Source organism: Gallus gallus, chromosome 3 (genome assembly GCF_016699485.2).
Source record: "Gallus gallus isolate bGalGal1 chromosome 3, bGalGal1.mat.broiler.GRCg7b, whole genome shotgun sequence".
NCBI classification, from domain to species: Eukaryota; Metazoa; Chordata; class Aves; order Galliformes; family Phasianidae; genus Gallus; species Gallus gallus.
In genome coordinates, this window is record NC_052534.1 from 2,436,660 (window position 1) to 2,456,303 (window position 19,644).

Here is a 19,644-nt window from a genome sequence, read left to right on the forward strand (position 1 = left end):
ACAAAAATGGTCACTTTCAAGAATTTATCTTACACACTGTTAAGGAATGTTCTGTAAAGTTCTTTAAACCGGATTTAAATTGCTCTTAAGTCATTTAAGTCTTCTCTCTCCAAACACTTTCACCGTCACATCAACCACTGCTTTATTTAAGTTCATTCCAGCTAAGTTTACCTAATTTCAGGGGTAAAAAAAAAAAAAACCAACACAAAACCACAAAAAAAACCAACAAATATTCAGCAATTTTAATTGAATACACTTAAAAATTATGGTCTTACTTTTGTTGCCTGTTGAATTATGCTGTCCCATACTTGATTGGGGAGCAACATGTATTTTTCTATTAGATGCTCCTGTACGGTCTGGTCTGTTTGTGCCCCAATCATGTATCCTACTGCTTCATAGAACGTATGCACCTGCCAGGAAAAGCAAGTCAAACAGGTTAAGAAAGACTAACCAAAAGTTTACCATGTTCAAAACTAGCAAGTAGTAGAAGCTGAAAATGGGTTTCCGCTGACTAAATACGTACTTCCCAGTGGAGTTTACAAGATCTTTCTCCACTCTTTCCTTACTTACACCACATTTAAAGCAAGCCTCCATTCCCTTCCAATGCTACTATGTACGTCTCAGAGACTTCCTTTGTTTTTACCACCGTATCCCAAAGCAAGCAATCTCAGGCATATGCTTTCTCTTACAATACAGCTCCAATTATTTCTTTTACAGGACACTGGGCTAAATCAAGTGCAAGAAAATCAGAAGTTGGAACTTAATACCTCTTCTTCCCAAGGTTTCCGTATGTCACTGCAATGCAGCCGATGCTGTGCATGCACTACACTGTTTCAGAGCGCATCCCCCCTGCAAGTACTCTCTTGCCCCTGCACATACAAGACCTGTACATATGCTACCCCAGTAGAATACTCTTCTTTGCTAATCAAAACCTTAAAAATCAGATTTACTATTTAATTTACTTGTAAAAGCATTCTAGAAGAACAGAATTTCAACTCAGTATCTTTAATTCTCATTGAGACCTTAATAATGTCATCTGACTGTACCATTTGTAACGTAACACACACACCATGACTAAGAAATACAATTCAAGTCTTAAAGACCACTAACAATTTCTGTTATATCACAACTTTTTACTTCACAAATTTACTCACACTCACACTCCTTAATTAAATATACCTGTTGTGGCTGCAGGTCACAGATGATTGTATTTATATTGTTCAGGATTTCATCAATGAAAGGCATTACTTCTCCCACTTGAACCTGAACAAAATGTCGGCGGCACTTTTGTGCTATTTTTATGAAGGTATCACAAGCCATATCCTGGACACCATCATGGGTTTCTAAATCAAATCAGACCAGTTACTGTTTTGTGCATGTCTGGGGGAAAATACATGTACTAAGCATAAATTTTTTTCTTTAAGAAAGTTAGAACAGCAAGTGAAAGATAATTACCATGCATAAACTCAAATAGCTTGTTGACTACTGTCTTCAAAAACTTCCAGTGAGCTCTCAAAAAACGTGGGTATTGGCCTACTATGTACATTATATTTGATGCAATAATGGCTTTGTTGTCTTTTCCTCTCTTTTGTTCACAGAGTCCTAGGAGATCCTACAATATAACATTATTAGTTTCCTCCTCAAGTTTGTAGACTAGAGCAGTATAAAGGCTAAAATAAGCTATAACAACAATACAGTAAAGCAGTTGCTATTTAAACTCAAAGCCAAAATGATTTAAAAAAAAAAAAAACAACAACCCCAGTTAAGGATTAAGACAAGTTTCAGCCAAACCTAAAACACCACATTTTCAGTCATGTTTTAGATGTAATTAATAATTTATACAGAACAGACTACATCCCTCAGTGTTGAGTACTGACCAACCAGCTGATACTGATAAACATACAGGTATTACACAGCAAGTAGGGGAAACTAAATCCTCTCTGCAGGATTTTTATGACTTAATAGCGATGCATAATTACTCCTGTAGATAACATTTTCTTCCTGTACTCTTTCCACACACACATTTACTAAAAATGAAGTGGCACAAGAGAAGGGTGCTAGCTGGTTAAAAGCAATGCAGGTTACTTTGCTTCATTAAGATTACTCTAACTTCATTAGTGCTTCCTTTCCATATCTTCTGCATTCCTAAAGCAAAATATTTCATCATAAGCCAAATTTTCTCTCCAAAATTTTCACTGTGAAAGGGCTATTTGGATTCATGCATTTTTCATGACTGAGGAATTTATCAGACTAACATTTAGGATCTGACATTTCCCATTAAATGATTCTCATCAACTTGTTTGCTGTACAAGGTAGCTTACTGAAGAATGTAGAGCAGTGTCTTTTTAAGCTCAATTTCTTGAGCGTAAAATATGAAGTGTGACAAAGCTGTCACTTGTGTACCATGATACCTTAATTACTGTAACAAGGAATCTTTTTTCATCTTCTTCATGCATTGCTCCACTGATTGAGCCTATAGCCCAACAGAGAGTATTCAAATTTTTCCATGACCATTCTGTCCCATTCACTTGATTATGAAGTTTTTCAGTCATTATTCGTTCTGTGTCTGCATAATCCAGATGTGTAAGATACACTGAAAGACAATTAACAGTAACAGTAAGCAGGCATATTTTTAAGCAACAAACTGAATCGCATCTCTATGAAGTTAACTTCTTTGCAGAAAGACAAAATCAAAATGCTAAGTGCAATACTTCTTTTGTGAGCTTGTGACAGAACAAGCTAAAGATTTGAACCCAGATCCACTAGAGTTGTATTTAAAGACAGGAGTGAGAAATATCTTGTCTACCAGTCAGATCAGTAAAGCTAAGTTAAATTATTAATAAAATACATACACACTCACGAGCCATAGGAAATATGAGATAGTCTAGCTCTGAAGGACATTATACTGCATTTAACAAGTTAGTCAAGAATTTTCCTCTGTTCGTTACTTCAGTGTCACTACATGTGCTAGCTTTAATAACCCAACATTAAAATGGAGACGGTACTCCTGAACTAGCCTAGGTGGAAAGATTCAGCTTTATCAACTCATACCATTTTATCAGCCCCCTTAAAAGGATTAGGCTCTCTAACAGAAGTAAAATTCAAAATCCCACCAAGTCAAAAGCAGCGTAAACGTCAGATTTAGCAATGGATTTTTACAGCGCCACTGTCACTGCACTCCTTTTTTTAAGAGGTGAATCTTCTATTATGATAACACACTAAGAAATAACAAACACCAGAATTCAAACTAAGACTGCTTGCACACCTCTATCTGGAAACATTACTGAGGATGAGAACATACTGTAGTAATTTCAATACAATAAGGAGAAGTTTTGATATTAAAAAAACGTATCAGAATAACAAATCTACTGTTAAGCATACTTACTTCACAAGTACAACGAGAATTAAAAAAAACTTGTGTTTTATGTTCATGAAGTTGCTAGTAAACACTCAGTGCTCCCTTCCTGTATTTGCATTTAACAGAAAAATGTTATCATTGAAATCTAATGACCTGACCTTCGATATGTGAAAACTGTTTCAAATTTATCTTCTCCCCTGCCCCCATATAGCTGTGCTACATACATGCTACTGGTGCAGTTGCACAGATCTACAGGACAACAGTATCAGCTGCTGCACTTACCCAATGTTTCTCTCATATTTTTATATAAGTTTATGGAATCTGTATCCTTCATGAATTCTCGTACTACTTCCCCTTGATCATTTTCCACCACAAGCACTTCTTCAGGTTTAGCCATACGGCTAACCATTAGCAATCGAACCTGTATGTTAAAAAGGAAAGTTTCAACTGAATTGCACTGTAACACGAAAATAAAGAGTATGTGTCCAGCACTTCCTCAGGTCAGCTCACATACAAGCAAATAGGAAGGAACATTCTGAAGGAACACACTAACTAAAAAGCCATTAAGAGTAGAGCTGATTTCCATCTCTACAAGATTAAGGGTTGTTTAAAAAAGTACCACGCCTTCCAGAGCTTCAAAAGATGTATGCATTAAAGGTCTTTTACATACAAGCACGTTTTTTCCTGCAACACGTGTGGCTTTAATTTTCACCACAGCTCTTATACAATCAATTCATTAACAATACATTATTTTTAATACCATGATAAATTGTCTTGGTTTTGAAATCTCATTCTCAAGTAGAAAACACAACTCCACCACACTAAGTAATTGAATAAAAATATCAAGTTGTCCTTCTCTAAACAGAAACAAGCTACGTTTTCATGAACCCCATACCAAGATCCATACTGGAAACCACTTATTACAGAAACTGTTAGCAAGATTTAGCAAATCTACTATGCAAATCCTACACACTAATTTTATTAAAATGTTAAAATGAAGCTCAAGGTGATAACATCGAAGAAAAGAGGGTTAGTATGTTTAAATAAACTGTACAGATATATATTCTCTCTTATTTTATGTTTATACACAGTATCAAAAGAGCACACTATTAACAGTGCTATCATTTACTGGTGTCATCTTGTAAGTTTAGCAGTTTCAGCACATTAAATAACTACAGCTGAATCAACTATTATTACTCAAAGCAAGGAAAGTTTTCTAAGTCATCCCCTTCACCACATACAGTGAAGTCTATGCATTTAGACAAAGTGTCTAAACTTACACAGTATTTTCACTTAAGTATTGATTACCTTGGATAATACAGGCAAATAAAGCTGTCTCCTTGGAGGAACATCAAAGTGTTGACTTCCAGAAAGCAACGGAGAAGCAGATGTTGAGAATGGACTTTCCCTGTAGAGCTCAGCAGCTAAATGATTCCAATATTCAAGACAAATCTTGAAAATTTCAGTTTCTTCTACTTCTGATACCAATAACATATAATGAAGAGCCTGGAAGAGTGTGTTTTAAGCATCTATTTACTATTTTTGAACACAGAAGTAGATTAAAACCTTATTACTTCAAATTTTGTTATTCCAATACTGATAAAAATACTGAATTAGTGTAAAATTTAATAACAAGGTGTAGTAATACTTCAGTGACATTTACTAGCCAAAGTTATGAGCAGCAGAGCAACTGAAAAGTACACAGCACCGTGTCAGTTAATGTTATTTTGAAAGCACACATCGATTCTTAAATAGCCTAAGGATATCTAAAAAAAAAAATAATGCAATAACCAAATTAGTCCCTTTCTGTAGTATCAAAATCACACCCCCTAAGTTCCTACAAGACCTCTTCTTTTGGACCCTCAAAAAAAACCCTTAACTGCTCGTTTTAAGGACTGCTGTTCTCAACGCTTACTGCTACTCTGTTCTGCAAATCTCGGAATCTAGAAAGAAAATCTTCAAAACCACACTGCTTATCTGCACTCAATGCAAGACATCTACTAAGACACCTTCACCTTTATTAACTAAACAGCCACTGTGCAGACTGAGAAGAGTGCAGCTCTGAGACTGGTACCAAATACAGAGGTTAGTTCTAGATAGTTAAAAATTAAGCTACCTTACTTTAAAATCCCCCAGTGAAAAGTGTCAATCAACAGCCTACCAGCGAACTAAACAGAAGGGAGCAATAAAAACAGACTTCATTTTCATACCTCAGACACTAAGCAATCCAAAGCATTTTAAGACAAGAGAAGTCTGATTTGACATCTCTACCTACAACACTGAAAGAGGGATTCAAAACCAACCTGCATTATTCCTAAGCACATTAATTTTTAATCAGCAATTTCACTTTACATAACTTATTTAGCTTCTTTCACTACTCTAGAAGACTCCAATGAATCCACGAAGCAATTTCAGAAGATCAGCTACATCCAGTGTAGTAACAACCAGATTAAAGCCACACAGCTACTTTTAGAAGGCTTTCTTCCCCCTCCCCTACTTTCTGTTACACTGCAAGTTACAACAGTCAAATTTGCAGCAATTTTAAGCCACTCTAAAAATTTTGTGGAACGTTCCAACATCCTACAGAAGACCCAAGGTTATTCAGAATTGAGTTTTGCAGATTTGAAGATGTCAATTTTAACTATGTAACAATTTAATATAGTTGTGCTGGACAAGACAGGAGGCAAGATTTGAAGACCACACTCCAACTTACACATGACATTCAACTTCATATTCTTAATGTCTCAACATGGGTTGAAACTTGATCTCTTCCTTCATTGACAGTTATTTTGCAGAAGTTCACTAATTTTGAGGTAAGGAATTACACATGGACTATTGAAAGGTTTTTGTTTGCTTTTTGTTTGGTTGCTTTTAAGTAAAGCAAGTAACAATCATTTAATCTATTTTCTAAATGAGCTACAGTTTGCTATTTGCAAACAATTTATATATACATTTTTTTTAATTTGGTGGAGGGCTATCTGGAGAAGAAATGAACTGCAAGCATCAGATGGAGAAGTCTAAAATTCAGATACCTCACAGGTACTGCACCTACAAGACGGACCCACAAAATGAAAACTGGTCTCCAGGTTTATAATGTGGCTTTTTAAGTCTGTCTCAGGATAGTTCCTCAACCCATGGACTCCATACCTGCAGAGGGCTCAACTCTGGGACATCACAAAGGCTGCTACAACGGCCTATGGAGACAGTTTCATCCCATAGGAGCTCAGGGGTGAGAGAGAGCTTATAGAAAGATCACCAAAGAACAGCTCATTCTCAGCAAGCGTGTCTCCCTCAAAGGTCCTCACCGGGTCTCTCACCAAGACCCTTAATACTATATAAAACATGCCTATTAAGTAGCACTTTGTAGAGCTCCAGCATTAAAGCTCCAGCTTATGACACAGAAACTGAATACAGACTGCAAGGACAATATTCTAAACATTTCAGTCAAACTCTGGGAAATAACAATTTAGGCAAGAAGTTGCACCAGGACAGACAAGCATTTGCTGTACACTAGACAACAACCTTGGATGTCGAATAATAACAAAGTACACCATTTCACACACAAACTGACAGAAGTCACAGCAACAACCAGATGCATGAGTTAAACAAAAATATTGAGTTTTGATACCCATGGGAAAAGGTTACATGATTTTTTTGAATGCGTTTTAAAGCAGTATTTACACTTTAGAGGAGAGACAAGTAAGAAGAGGGAGAGAAAAGCACGTTTTGCACTTTTTTTTTTTTTTTTTTACAGGATAACACCATTGAAAATAAATTGCTATTGAAGCACACCTGGAAAGTCTGAAAGGTTTCTTGTGTTCACATCATTTACTGATCATGGGAAAAAAAAAATCATCTAACCAATACAAGCACAACAATCTAGAGGTCATACTCTAATAACATGATACTAATATGAGAAGCCTCTACTTTTGAGCTGGATAAACTATGCAACTTACCTCCATTAATGTTTCTCTCAGATTTAATCTTTTTTCTATAAGTTGACCATGCTCCTTGAGAAATGTGCAGAGAAACAAACTGAGATTCTGAATGAAATTCTGTTCATCATCTTTCCCATTTGAGTAGGCAAGTCGGATATTGGTATTTAAAGGAAGCATCTAACAAAAGGAAGACAAACATAACCAATGTCCTGTTTTACATGTTAGTAGAACTACTGTGTATTACCAATCATATTGCTCTTTTTTTTTTTCTGAGAAAAGCCTTTCTAGTACTTTTCACAGCACTCCTTTTCACCAGACCCTTCCTCCAAAAGTCTTCCTACTCCTCGTTTGATACTTGTCTCCTAGCTAGACAGTACGATGACAGAGTACAAGGACACCGAAGTTCGGATGAATGAAACCTTTTCGTAGTGCTTTTAATAGCAAAGACAAGGGAAGCATCTACCCTATTTCAAAACATTGTCAACTGGTAACAAGTGAAACTGTTCCAAAAATATCTATTATCTGTACCTTGTAATATGGCAGTCATAACATTAAAACAGTATGACAGATCTCCCTCACAATATTTATAAATTAGTAAAGACTACCTAGAAAAATATAAATATTTTTCAGTAATCTACCAAAGATCTTGGTGTACTTCTTAAGAAGGTACCACAGACTTTCAAATTCTATTGTTATAAAACAAAAATTTTCAGTGTTGTATAGCTTCTTCAATGCCAATACTGTTAAGCTATAGAACGGGGAGAACACACCTTTGCTGCTGCCAGCGTTCTTGTTTCCATTGTTCTCTAATTCTCTACTGAAGGTCAAATAAATGCAAGCCTGCTTCAAATTCAGATGCCACAGTTATACTAAAAAAAACCTCAAGTCGCAAAACAAATAAAATAACCAATCAAGCATTCAACTGTTATTTTAAGTAAAAGCTTTGGCTTAACATACTTGCATTCAGAATCAAGAGCATCATCCATAGAATCACAGAACTGTGGGAGTTGGAAGGGACCTCCAGAGATCATCAAGTCCAATCATCCTCCAAAGCAGCTCCCTACAGCAGGTTGCACAGGTAAGCAACCAGACGGGTCGTGAGTACCTTCAGAGAAGGAGACTCCACAACTTCCCTAGGCAGCCTGTTGCAGTGCTCCATCACGCTCACCACAAGGAAGTTCTTTTGTATATTTGTGCAAAATTTCCTACGCTACAGTTTACAGCCATTTCCCCTTGTCCTGTCCCCACAGACCACTGAAAAGAGGATGGCCATATCACTTTGTCTCCCACTCTTAAGATACTCATAAACATTACTAAGATTCCCTTTGAGTCTTCTTTTCTCAAGGCTGAACAAACCCAGGTTGCTCAGCCTTTCTTCACAGGGGAGATGCTCCAGGCCCTTTATCATCTTTGTGGCCCTCCGCTGGATTCTTTCCAGGAGATACTTGTCTTTTTTGTACTGGGGAGCCCAGAACTGGATACAGGGTTTCAGGTGAGGCCTGACCAGTGCAAAGTAGAGGGGGAGGATCACTTCCCTTGACCTGCTGGCCACACTCCTTTTAATGCACCCTAGGATCCCACTGGCCTTCTTGGCCAGCAGGGCACACTGCTGGCTCATGGCCAACCTGTCATCTACCAAGAAAAAAATGAAAACAACAAAATGAAAAAGAAACTGAGGGAAAGTTCAAGTGTCTAAAACAAAATAATTTAGCTGCAAGTCAACTTTTGAATAAAATTCTAACTAAAAAATTCTAGAGCTCCTCTTGAAGCCCACAGTGAGGGAGAGGGGTGACGGCAGAGGTGCTTCTTTTAGAAGCATGCCTTTCTGAAAAGACCACAAAGACTGACAAAACCTGCGTTATACACAGCCAAGAAAAAAATAGATACAAAAACAGAATCAATCTAATTGTTCAGAAGTGTTATAAAAAAAAAAAATCAACAGCTTTGGCCTGAAAGTATCCTCATAGAAATGGACAAATGTGAAGCGCCATCTACAGTTATCCTTTCTTCCCTCAAAATAAAAAGCATGAAAACTTCATCACAGACTTCTGGCATTTCAGTACGCTTAAATGTGTGCTGAGGACACAGCAGCATCTCACCTACCTGCAACCACCTTCCTCTGATAACCTGAGAGGACAAAACACTCACGGAATTAAGCAACATAAATCAATTCCGCAAATATACAGCTGTTCTTTCTAAAGTTTGTCTTCTGATCAAGCTATAAATACACAATCAAACAGCACAATAAAATGCAAAATTTCTCAAGAGCTCTACAAAGAGTATCAACTTGTACATTGAACTAGGTTGTTAAAATCAGTAGTAAAAAAACCAAACATTTACGAAAACATTACCTGTTTTAACTGCATCATGGTCAAGGTAAAAAGTGTTACAAATTGTTCTTCATACTGGCTTACACTGACACCTGCAATCTCTGTGAGGCACTTTAAAGAGACGTTCCGAAACATGGGAACATTTAAGAACTATTGAGAAAACAAAAGAAAGCGTTTTACAGAGGTGTTACACGGAACACATTTTGCAACTTCTAAACTAAAAAGCTATAAATAATTACATACATACCTTGTATATTAGTGTGCTGATTAACTTAGTCTCAAATATATATCCCAGAGGAATCCAGTTCAGAAATCGTAGCAAAGTTTCCAAAGTTGCATGAACTAAAGGAGCATTTTGGGAGTTTTCCTGTAGGAAAGCATCAGTGCATATAATATTATCAAGGCATGACAGGGTGAAGGTAGTATGGAAAAGGTTAAAAAAAACCTAATACTTACCATCACAAACTGACACAGTTGAAATATCTGAGAGAACTCATTGCACATACTATAAAAAAAAAATAAAGAAAATGAAGCACTCCCAGTTCCAAGAACAAAACAAACTGTATTAATCAAAGTGCTTGAGACCACAGAACAGGTTCTGATCACCTACAAATCCTTGGAAGCATTCACAAGCCACCTTACTTCCTTACAAATGAAGAGGACAACAACATTGTTTTTAGTTTTTTTTGTTTTTGTTTTTGGAATAAGTCCAAAACTGTACCCACAAAATCTAGCCAAGAAATCCAAGCAGCGTTCTATTCTCTGTTAAAAGCGTAGAACCAAACTCAAATGCCAGGATCTTAATGCATGGAGTGTAGGAACAACCAAGAAGAGTTGCAGGCATGGAAAGTGCCTAAAGGGCTATGATGTCATGGGCATCACTGAGATGTGATGGGATGACTCTCATGACTGGAATGTAGGAATAGATGGGTATAAACTATTCAGGAAAGACTGGGAGGGGAAAAGGGGGAAGGGGTGTTGCCCTCTACATCACTGACCACCTGGAGTCCATGGAGCTCCACCTGGGGACAGATGAGAGAGCTTATGGATTAGGGTTAAAGGGAAGGCAGAGGAAGGAGATATCCTAGGGGAAGTCTGCTAAAGGAAGACCAAGTGGTATCCCTCTATAAACGGATAGGAGCAGTTTCATATTCACAAAACATGGTTCTCATGGGGGGCTTCAGCCACCCTGGTATCTGTTGGAAGGACAACACAGCAGTGCACCAGAAATCGAAGAGGTTTCTGGAAAGTGTTGATGGCAAGTCCCTCTTCCAAGTAGTACAGGAACCCATGAGAGAGGGTGCTATGCTGGACCTTGTCCTCACAAAGGAGGAGCTGGTGAGTAACGTGAAGCTCAAGGGTGGCCCTGGCTGTACTGACCACAAAATGGTGGAATACAAAATCCTTAGGGTGGTGGAATACAAAATCCTTAGGGCAACAAGCTTGCTATGCTGGACTTCAGGAGAGCAGACTCTGAACTCTTCGGGGACCTGCTTAGCAGGGAGACATAGGATAAAATCCTGGAGGGAAGAGGGGCCCACGAAAGCTGGTCTGTATTCAAGGACCACTTCCTCCAAGCCCAGAAGCAGCACACCCCAAGAGAAAGGAAGGCAGGCAAGAATGCCAGGAGGCCTCCGTGGATCAACAAGCTTCTGGACTTACTTAAGCCCAAAAAGGAAGTCTGTATGGAGTGGAAGCAGGAACAGATTACCTGGGAGGACTACAGAGAAGTCGTCTGAGCAGCCAGTGATCAGATGAGGAAAGCTAAAACCCAAACAGAATTAAATCTAGCCAGGGACATATAGGTGAACAAGAAGAAATTCTACAGGTATATCAGTGATTTAAAAAAAAAAAAAAAAAAGAAAGAAAAAAAGACGGTCAGGGAAAGTGTGGGCCCTCTCCGGAAGGAAACTGGAGACCTGGTCAGAAGGGGAAACAGAAAAATGAGGTACTGAGTGCCTTCCTTGCCTCAGTTTTCACCAGCAAGGGCTCTAGCCACATCACCCAAGATGCAGAAAGCAATGGTAAGAACTTGGAGAAGGAAGATCTGCCTGCTCTAAGTGAAGATCAGGTTCAAGACCATCTAAAGAACCTGTGAAGGCGCGCAAGTCCATGGGACCCGATGGGATCTATCCAGGAGTTCTGAGGGAACTGGCAAATGAAGTTGCCAAGCTGCTATCCATCACATTTGAAAGGTTGTGGCAGTCTGGTGAAGCTCCCACCGACTGGGAAAGGGGAAACATAATCCTCATTTTCAGTAAGTTAAAACAAACAAACAAACAAGATCCAGGGAACTGCAGGCCAGTCAGCCTCACCTCTGTGCCTGGCAAGATCGTGGAGCAAATCCTCCTGAAGGCCCTACTACAGCACATGGAAAATAAAGACAAGGTGACTGGTGGTAACCAACACGGCTTCACCAAGGGCAAGTCATGCCTGACAAACTTGGTGGCCTTTTATGATGGAGTTACAGCACCAGTGGATAAAGGAAAAGCAACTGACGTCATCCAGCCGGACTTGTGCAAAGCGTCTGACACAGTCTCGCACGACATCCCAGTCACCAAGCTGGAGAAAAATGGATTTGATGGATAGACAACTCGCTGGAGAGGGAACTGGCTGGATGCAGTTCGCACTCAGACAGTTGCGGTCAACAGTTCAATGTCCAAGTGGAGACTGGTGGCAAGTGGCATTCCTTCAGAACCGGTTCTGAGACCAGTGTTATTTAAGAGAAGCAACATGGGCAGGGGGATCAAGTGCATCCTCAGCAAGTTTGCAGATGACACCAAGCTGAGTGATGCAGTTGACAAGCTAGAGGAAAGGGATGATATCCAGAGGGACCTGGACAGGCTCCAGAGGTGGGCTCATGCCAAGCTCATGAAGTTCAACAAGGCCAAGTCCTGCACCTGGGTCAGAGCAACCCCAAGCACAGATACAGGCTGGGCAGAGAATGGCTTCAGAGCAGCCCTGAGGAGACAGATTTGGGAGTATTGGTTGATGAAAGATTCAACGTGAGCCAGCAGTGTGTGCTTGCAGCCCAAAAGGCCAACTGTATCCTGGGCTGCATCAAGACAAGTGTGATCAGCAGGTCAAGGGAGGTGATTCTGCTCCTCTACTCTGCTCGTGAGACGCCACCTGGAGTAGTGTGCCCAGATATGAAGCTCCCAACACAAGAAGAACATGGGAGTTGTTGGAGTGGGTCCAGAGAAGGGCCACAAAGATAATCAGAGGGCTGGAGCACCTCCCTTAGGAGGACAGGCTGAGAGAGCTCCGAGGGGACCTTGGAACGTACCTGAAGGGGGCCTATAAGGAAAGCTGGAGCAAGACTCTCTGTAAGGGCAAGCAGCAACAGGATGAGAAGCTAATGGCTTTCAATTGGAAAAGGGTAAATTTAAACTAGATACTAGGAAGAAATTCTTTACTGTGAGGGGGGGTAGACATTGGAAGAGGATGCCCAGTCAGGTTACGGATGCCCCTTCCCTGGAGGTGTTCAAAGCCAGGCTGGATGGGGCTGTGAGCAACCTGCTCTAGAGGGATCTGTCCCTGCCAATAGCAGGAGGGTTGGAACTAGATGATCTTAAGGGTCACTTCCAACCCAAACCATTCTACAATTCCATGACCATCCATCAGATGAGGCAGTTGCAATAATGCAGAAATATATGTATAAACTAAGTCTGGTCCCACCCAACTGTACTGTTTTAAAGGAGGAAGAAAAAAAATAAGTCAGTAAGTCACTTAAATCTCAGCTATAAAATTAGATCCATCCTTTTACTGAAAACTTCCTAACAAGAGAAACTATCTGCCAGCGAGCAAAGTATGCACTATTTATCAGGGATATATTAAATATTATACTTGCCTGTCTTTCAAATGTTTTGCTTTCACTTGAGTTATCTGGCCACTGGAAAAATCAAACACTTCTTCACTCAGTAGTTTAAGGATCACCATGTTGTTCTGACAAAGGCTTTCACTAGTCCTGCTTGCTCCTACAATATCACTTATAAAAGTTGGCCAGTGCTTTGGCCATTCCTGTTTCAGAATCTGAAAAGTGAAACACCCCTATGTTAGGTACTTAAGCAAAACCAAATACTTTATGACAAGATTTAATGCTTCCTGAACTCCAGCTTACCTGAACAAGAATCATGTTCAGTTTCCCAATATACACCTTCTCTTTCTGGAAAATGGAAAAGACAAGTCAGATTATGCATAGTATTTTTACCTCTCTTTTTTTCCCCTGAAAGAATTCACTTACTTCTACACATGTTGGATCAGATGATGTCTTGATAATTAGGCCAACAACATACTTTTTTATACCTGCAGAGGAATTGGGAAATATTTTAACTAAGCCAGATGTCACAAATAATGTTTGACTCTAGATTGTTGCCATATCATTAAAACAAGTGTATAAGTGTGCAATGCAACGCTAACTGAGTTGACTCAAAACCCACGTTACATGTTACATGTGCTTGTGCTGACTGGCAAGTAAAATACTGTTATTGCTGATAATATTTCAGCCTATTTACATGTGCATCTGTGAAGGCACGTGTTTTTGCTTTTACACAGGCAGATAAGTTTTCTTATTAAATTATTTAATAAAATAAAAAAAGTTCAAGATTAATAGTTAAATAAGAATATATTCACTGCAGAACATAAATCCCTCATGCGGTGCTGAGAGATGTTTTAGTTATCGATGCCTTCACAAAGCTCACAATTTAAGAAAATAGAAGTAGTTTTGCTAATTGTATACATTAACTATATATTTTCTATGTGGCTCAAGACAATTGCTCTTCACTGAACGCAGTGCAGGCAAACAGGTTGGAAACTTATGTTTTAGAGTATATATGTTCATACCTAATTAAGCCAAAATCTAGTTGATGTATCATTTCTTCAATGAGATAGTCAACAATACAGACACAACACAGATTATTATTTTTTGAAGTTAACAGCTAACTAAAATGAATGCCTTATTTTATGAAATTTCGTTTTTCCCCTAGCCACTACTCTACATTATAAAATGTTCCTAATAGTTCAGAAGAATTGGTCATTTTTTGTGTTCTGGGCCTGAGCAAAATTAATAGTTCATTCAGTTTTTAATTGCATTTTCAAGAAATTTGGAAGCAACACATCTGGAAGTTATGCAATTAGAAGTATACCACACAGCAGCTGCTCTGCAGGTTTTTCTGATAGCAAATTAAGCTCTTCATCGTTATCAGCAAGGATCAATACACAATAATCCAGAAGAATACTTGATAACAAAATATATCATTATCAAGCACTGGTCTTAGCCTGGCATCATTTACCTTCCCTCTCAGAAGAACCCAAAAAAACTCACACTCTGAAATGTTGAAGCACCCAAATAAGTATGTAAAAAGTGTGCAGTGCCAGAAGCTAAACTATTCGTCTGTCAAACTACTGAGAGAATTCAACTTGTTGCAACTCTCTTCATTCTAAAAAGAATTTGAGAGTGAATGTTGTTCACAAGAATGTTGTCCTGACATCAAAGTTGCCTATTTTTTATTTTAAATCTTGCTGCACTAATAGAATTCAACAGTTCATCTACAACCTCAGTGCCATGCTACCATCAATCCAACCTTGAAAACATCTGCAGATGGAAATAGTTGCTCAGCTCCAAAGCTTATCTGCTGAAAAAAAGTGGCAACCACAGCTCAAAAGGCAATCTAAAAGGCTTGACAGTTTTCAAATGTCACACTGTAGGCTTCTGAGCTCTTTCATTCATTCAGGCAACGGTCACATTTTTAATCCCTCAAATGTAGCAGCTACTGAAATCTAACTTTTTTTTTTCCTTTTTGGCTTAAGTTGCATTTTTCATGTAATTACTTATTTTTTCCTTTAAGTTAAGAAAGAATATAGTTTCTGCTTTATATTTAACAGCTCTGTTTTTTTTTTTTATAATCATTCCACAGATAAGATGCAAACACCATCGTTGAGACAGAACCCACAGTCCTAGCTCCTGGTCATGGAGTTGTTCGTAGGCTCAAATAGTAGAAAACTGGTTAACAAAAAGTCCAGTTCATTTTAAAATTGTTTGGAAGCCACCTTCTGCCAGCCTCACTCCAGTACTGCCTTAGAGGCAGTGTTCCTCCTCCTTGTGTCCCACAGTAGTTAACCAGTATGTCAGCCAAGCCTCATCAACAAGAAATGTTCTAATTATTGCTAAGACTCGACACCAGGTCATTGTCAGAAGGCCTGGAATAGTGCTGCTGTTAGATTTTTCTGGTAAGCAAAATGCAAAAAGGAGAGAACAAGGACACTGACAGAACTCAGCAACTATAGCTCTCTTTCAAGGCCCTTCCAAACTTCCTGGACCAGTACTGCATATTGCAGTCCTCGCACGAAAGCAGCTCCTCTGCAGAGGGAGACATACAGGTAACAAGTGAACCACTTTCTGAAGAAAAGCATTTTCACAGGCCAATCAAGCTAAACTGTCAGAGCAAGAAGAGAGGAACATCACAATCACATTACTACATTCTGCAGTCTGTCTAAACTGACAAATATGAAATATCCTAGTTTCATCATAGGATATGCTTGCAGAAGCAATTATATCTCAATCTGGGCCACGACCCCAGAGCAGTTCCTATCGTAACAGAATTCTAGCATGTTATCAGTACATACACAGCTGTAGCTAATCCAAATCTTAAGTGGTTACCTGAAAACAAACAAATACATCCTTTTATGCAACCACTGGACACAAACTACATCCAAAAAGTGTCTGCAAGTTGGTGCCACAGATGCATGTTCATAGTCATTTATTAAAATTAGCATATTTTCTGCTTAAAGATTAAGATGCCTAAGTAGAACAAGTGGACAATCCAATGAAAGAACCTAACAATACTTGGCAGTCAAAAATGGAATTTTAAAATGTAAAGCAGAATTGATCCTTCCATTGAGGTTCATATGCATTCAAGCATACATTTATTTGATCATGTTTTGGAACTGCTTACACAGTTTAAGTACCATTTATTTTCAGTCTTGACAAACAATGGTTTCCATTCACATCTCAAAGATGCCTAGTAACTGTGAACATGAACAATTTTTATCTGCTTTTCAACAGAAAAATAGAAGTTGATTAAAATTCTTAAAGAGGGCCTAAAGGACATATGTTTCCATTGACACCCTCCCCACTGTGCTGCAGTAGTGTCATGTATATAATTCCCCCTTCATTGCACAGAGAATCAAAAACCATCTCCTAATGCCAGAAATATCCATTAAGTTATCTAATCACCACACAGAAAAATCTTTTCTGCAGTGGCTTAAGTTACTGCTAAAGCTTTGTACTTAACTCCAGGACCTTCCTATGAGCCACTAAACATCATCTCTCCAAACACGTCAAGTATCTTTTCCATTTGAAAATGAGAAAATTTGTACAATCAGATCAAGTTTCATAACAAGGAAGTGCTTATCCATTCCGACTCAAAACACTCCAGACAAGCTTTCTCTGTTCACAGGAACAGAATTTCATTAATGAAGTGTATCACTGAATTGTAAGACCAAGAAGCTTTTTATTTCTGGGCAGGTTTTCACACAATAAGAGAAAATCCTACTGAGACCACAGTACATTAATCAAATCACACCCATCGTACTATTCAAACACCAACTCTACAATAGAGGAGTAACAGGTCTGGCAACAGGGCCAGAAGAGCTTAAAATTAAAAGCAAATTTAGTAATGGAGATTCATATCTGAAGAACATCTTCTGAAGAAAGCTCATTTCGCTGCTTATATTTGAGATCCTAGGCTGGAGTTAAAACCTCCCAGTGCTGAACCAGAAGTGGTAACAAAATCCTGGCTAACTTCAAGGCTCAAAAAGATATTTCAACGTATAACTCCATGTACAGTTAAGACAAAATCTCAAAAGAAAGATTATAGGGTTCAGGTTCTGTAATTACTGACATTTGTTTATTTCTCCAGGATTTTCAGACAGCTTGTCTTTTTACATCATTGATGCTCAAGTCAGATCTACACTTCACATCAACTGATAAGCACCGCTAGTGCAACTAAAGACTACTACTTTGTAATAAATTGATTTAGTTCCTCCATAGCAAAATAAAGGTTTTTCAGCTGTGTTTACCAGACCAACTGAATCAGATATAGGAAGTTTACAAACTAAGACAAACAGAATTCACTGATTTGTAAAGGGCTTTGTTACAAAGCGTTACGTTGTTACACTGAATTTTGGTTTCCTGCATCCTCTGTTTTACTAGTTACACTTCAAACCAGAAAAAACACTGCCAACCAAAGGAGTCAAACCTTTATTCAACCAGTCTTCTCATCTCCCAGCTAATTAAAGAATTAAATAAACTAAGAGCAATTACCTTCCACCAGCCAGCATAATAAAAACAAAATCCCAGCAACTATGACCAAAGACTAGCTCAAACAAGAACCTCAAGGCCAACATGGATCAAATATCATGGTACGCTAAGCGTTTGGCTGCTCTTCTACTGATGTGAAGGAAAAACCAGAATTAAAGGCAACCTGACTGATTTCTCCCACAAGTGAATTTTACAATTTCACTTTGGCTTGTGAAAACATGCTGGAAGATTTTACTAGAAGATACATATCTGTTGGGATGAAGGATACCTTTTTCTTCTGTCATCTTCAGAAGCACAAAAGGCAGGGAAAGTAAAAACAGAACACTTTGAGTAAGTTATCATCAGGTGATTACAATACTTCAGACAGTAATTTTATCTTGTAATGTATTCAACTACTTACTGCATCTGCTCAGATGATCACAACTAGTCCAACAATATTACCATGCCTAGCAAAAGTGAAATAAAAATATAAAATACCATCTCAAATTCTGGAAGTGATGCCTAAGTTACATATGCATAATTTAGCATCTGCAATCCAGATGTGATAATATGATCCAACGCACAGCCAAGCATCACCTCAGCACCACCACTTATCATCCATTCTACGCATTAAGTATTTTTAAAAACTTGAAATCACTTGTGTACTCTATTTTTGGCACTTGTTTAGTCCCAAACTATCAAATAAGTCTCTCTTCAACTTCCCCTATTTGACTATATCTTCCTGACCATAACTCATTCAACCTATTGACTGCTTTGTTCCAACAGCCAAAAACTTTGTGAGAACAACTTCCAAATGCTGAAGGTAAGTGTTCATACTCAGGAAAATAGATGGAAATACATGAAATTTTGAAGTGCAAACAGAAGGTAACTTCAGGGCTCTCCCCCAGTTTCTCAAAAAGGCACGATTTTGTTTAAGCCTTTAGTTTTTTCCAAGAAGTCTGTAAGGCTGCTTCTAATAGAATCTAAGTGAAACCTTTTCAAGAGCTAAGCTACATCTGCCCCTCCTTTAATGGAGATAATGAAAATAACCTGAAACATTAAAACCTCCCTCTCCAAAAATGTATTTTCACTGACATTTACTATTACATTTCCATCAATAAACTGGCAGTGAAACTTCTGATCACATCTTCACAATGTTAAAAACAGCTCACAGCAGAACATGGAAATTCAATTAATGAGTTCTGAAAATAGTATTTAATAAAGACGACCAAGTATAGAACGGTGACAAGTTTTGAAAGTAGTTATTCTTAGTGTTCTGAAATCTGTTTCATGACTTGACAGAAAGCTTTGTGAACATGCATTAATCCTACAAAAGAGGCATCTCCATTTACTCTAACAAACCTCTTGCTATTCAACACATACTGCAAGGCATAAAAGAGGAAAGAAAATAGTCATAGAATATCCTGAGTTGGTAGGGAACCACAAGAATTTGAGTCCTGCTCCACAGAGGACCACCCAAAAAAAATCAAATCATCTGCCTGAGAAACACTGCCCAAACTCTTACTATTCTAAAATAATTGATTGTTCAGAAGTTTGAAGTCAAATCAGCATATGCTACCAGTTACACCATAGTCTATAAAAAAATTATTAAGAGTACATTGGTGGAGCTGAGCATATAGCCAAGACAGGCTGAAGACTGTCAAATACAGAGAATCCAAACTTCAACGTCAAAGCCAGAAGCCAGCTCCAGAAGCTTCC

General features: G+C 38.4%; 1 protein-coding gene across 1 annotated transcript in view; it reads right to left on the bottom strand.

Moving 5' to 3' along the window:
• The window catches only part of XPO1 (exportin 1), a 41,933-nt gene that overhangs the window by 9,494 nt on the left and 12,795 nt on the right, over nt 1-19,644 (bottom strand). Inside the window, 13 exon segments of the mRNA NM_001290134.1 lie at nt 276-410; nt 1,180-1,343; nt 1,456-1,612; nt 2,412-2,593; nt 3,641-3,779; nt 4,667-4,864; nt 7,315-7,473; nt 9,648-9,776; nt 9,874-9,993; nt 10,083-10,131; nt 13,477-13,658; nt 13,747-13,791; nt 13,870-13,931. Of these exon segments, the coding sequence (NP_001277063.1) occupies nt 276-410; nt 1,180-1,343; nt 1,456-1,612; nt 2,412-2,593; nt 3,641-3,779; nt 4,667-4,864; nt 7,315-7,473; nt 9,648-9,776; nt 9,874-9,993; nt 10,083-10,131; nt 13,477-13,658; nt 13,747-13,791; nt 13,870-13,931 (1,721 nt within the window).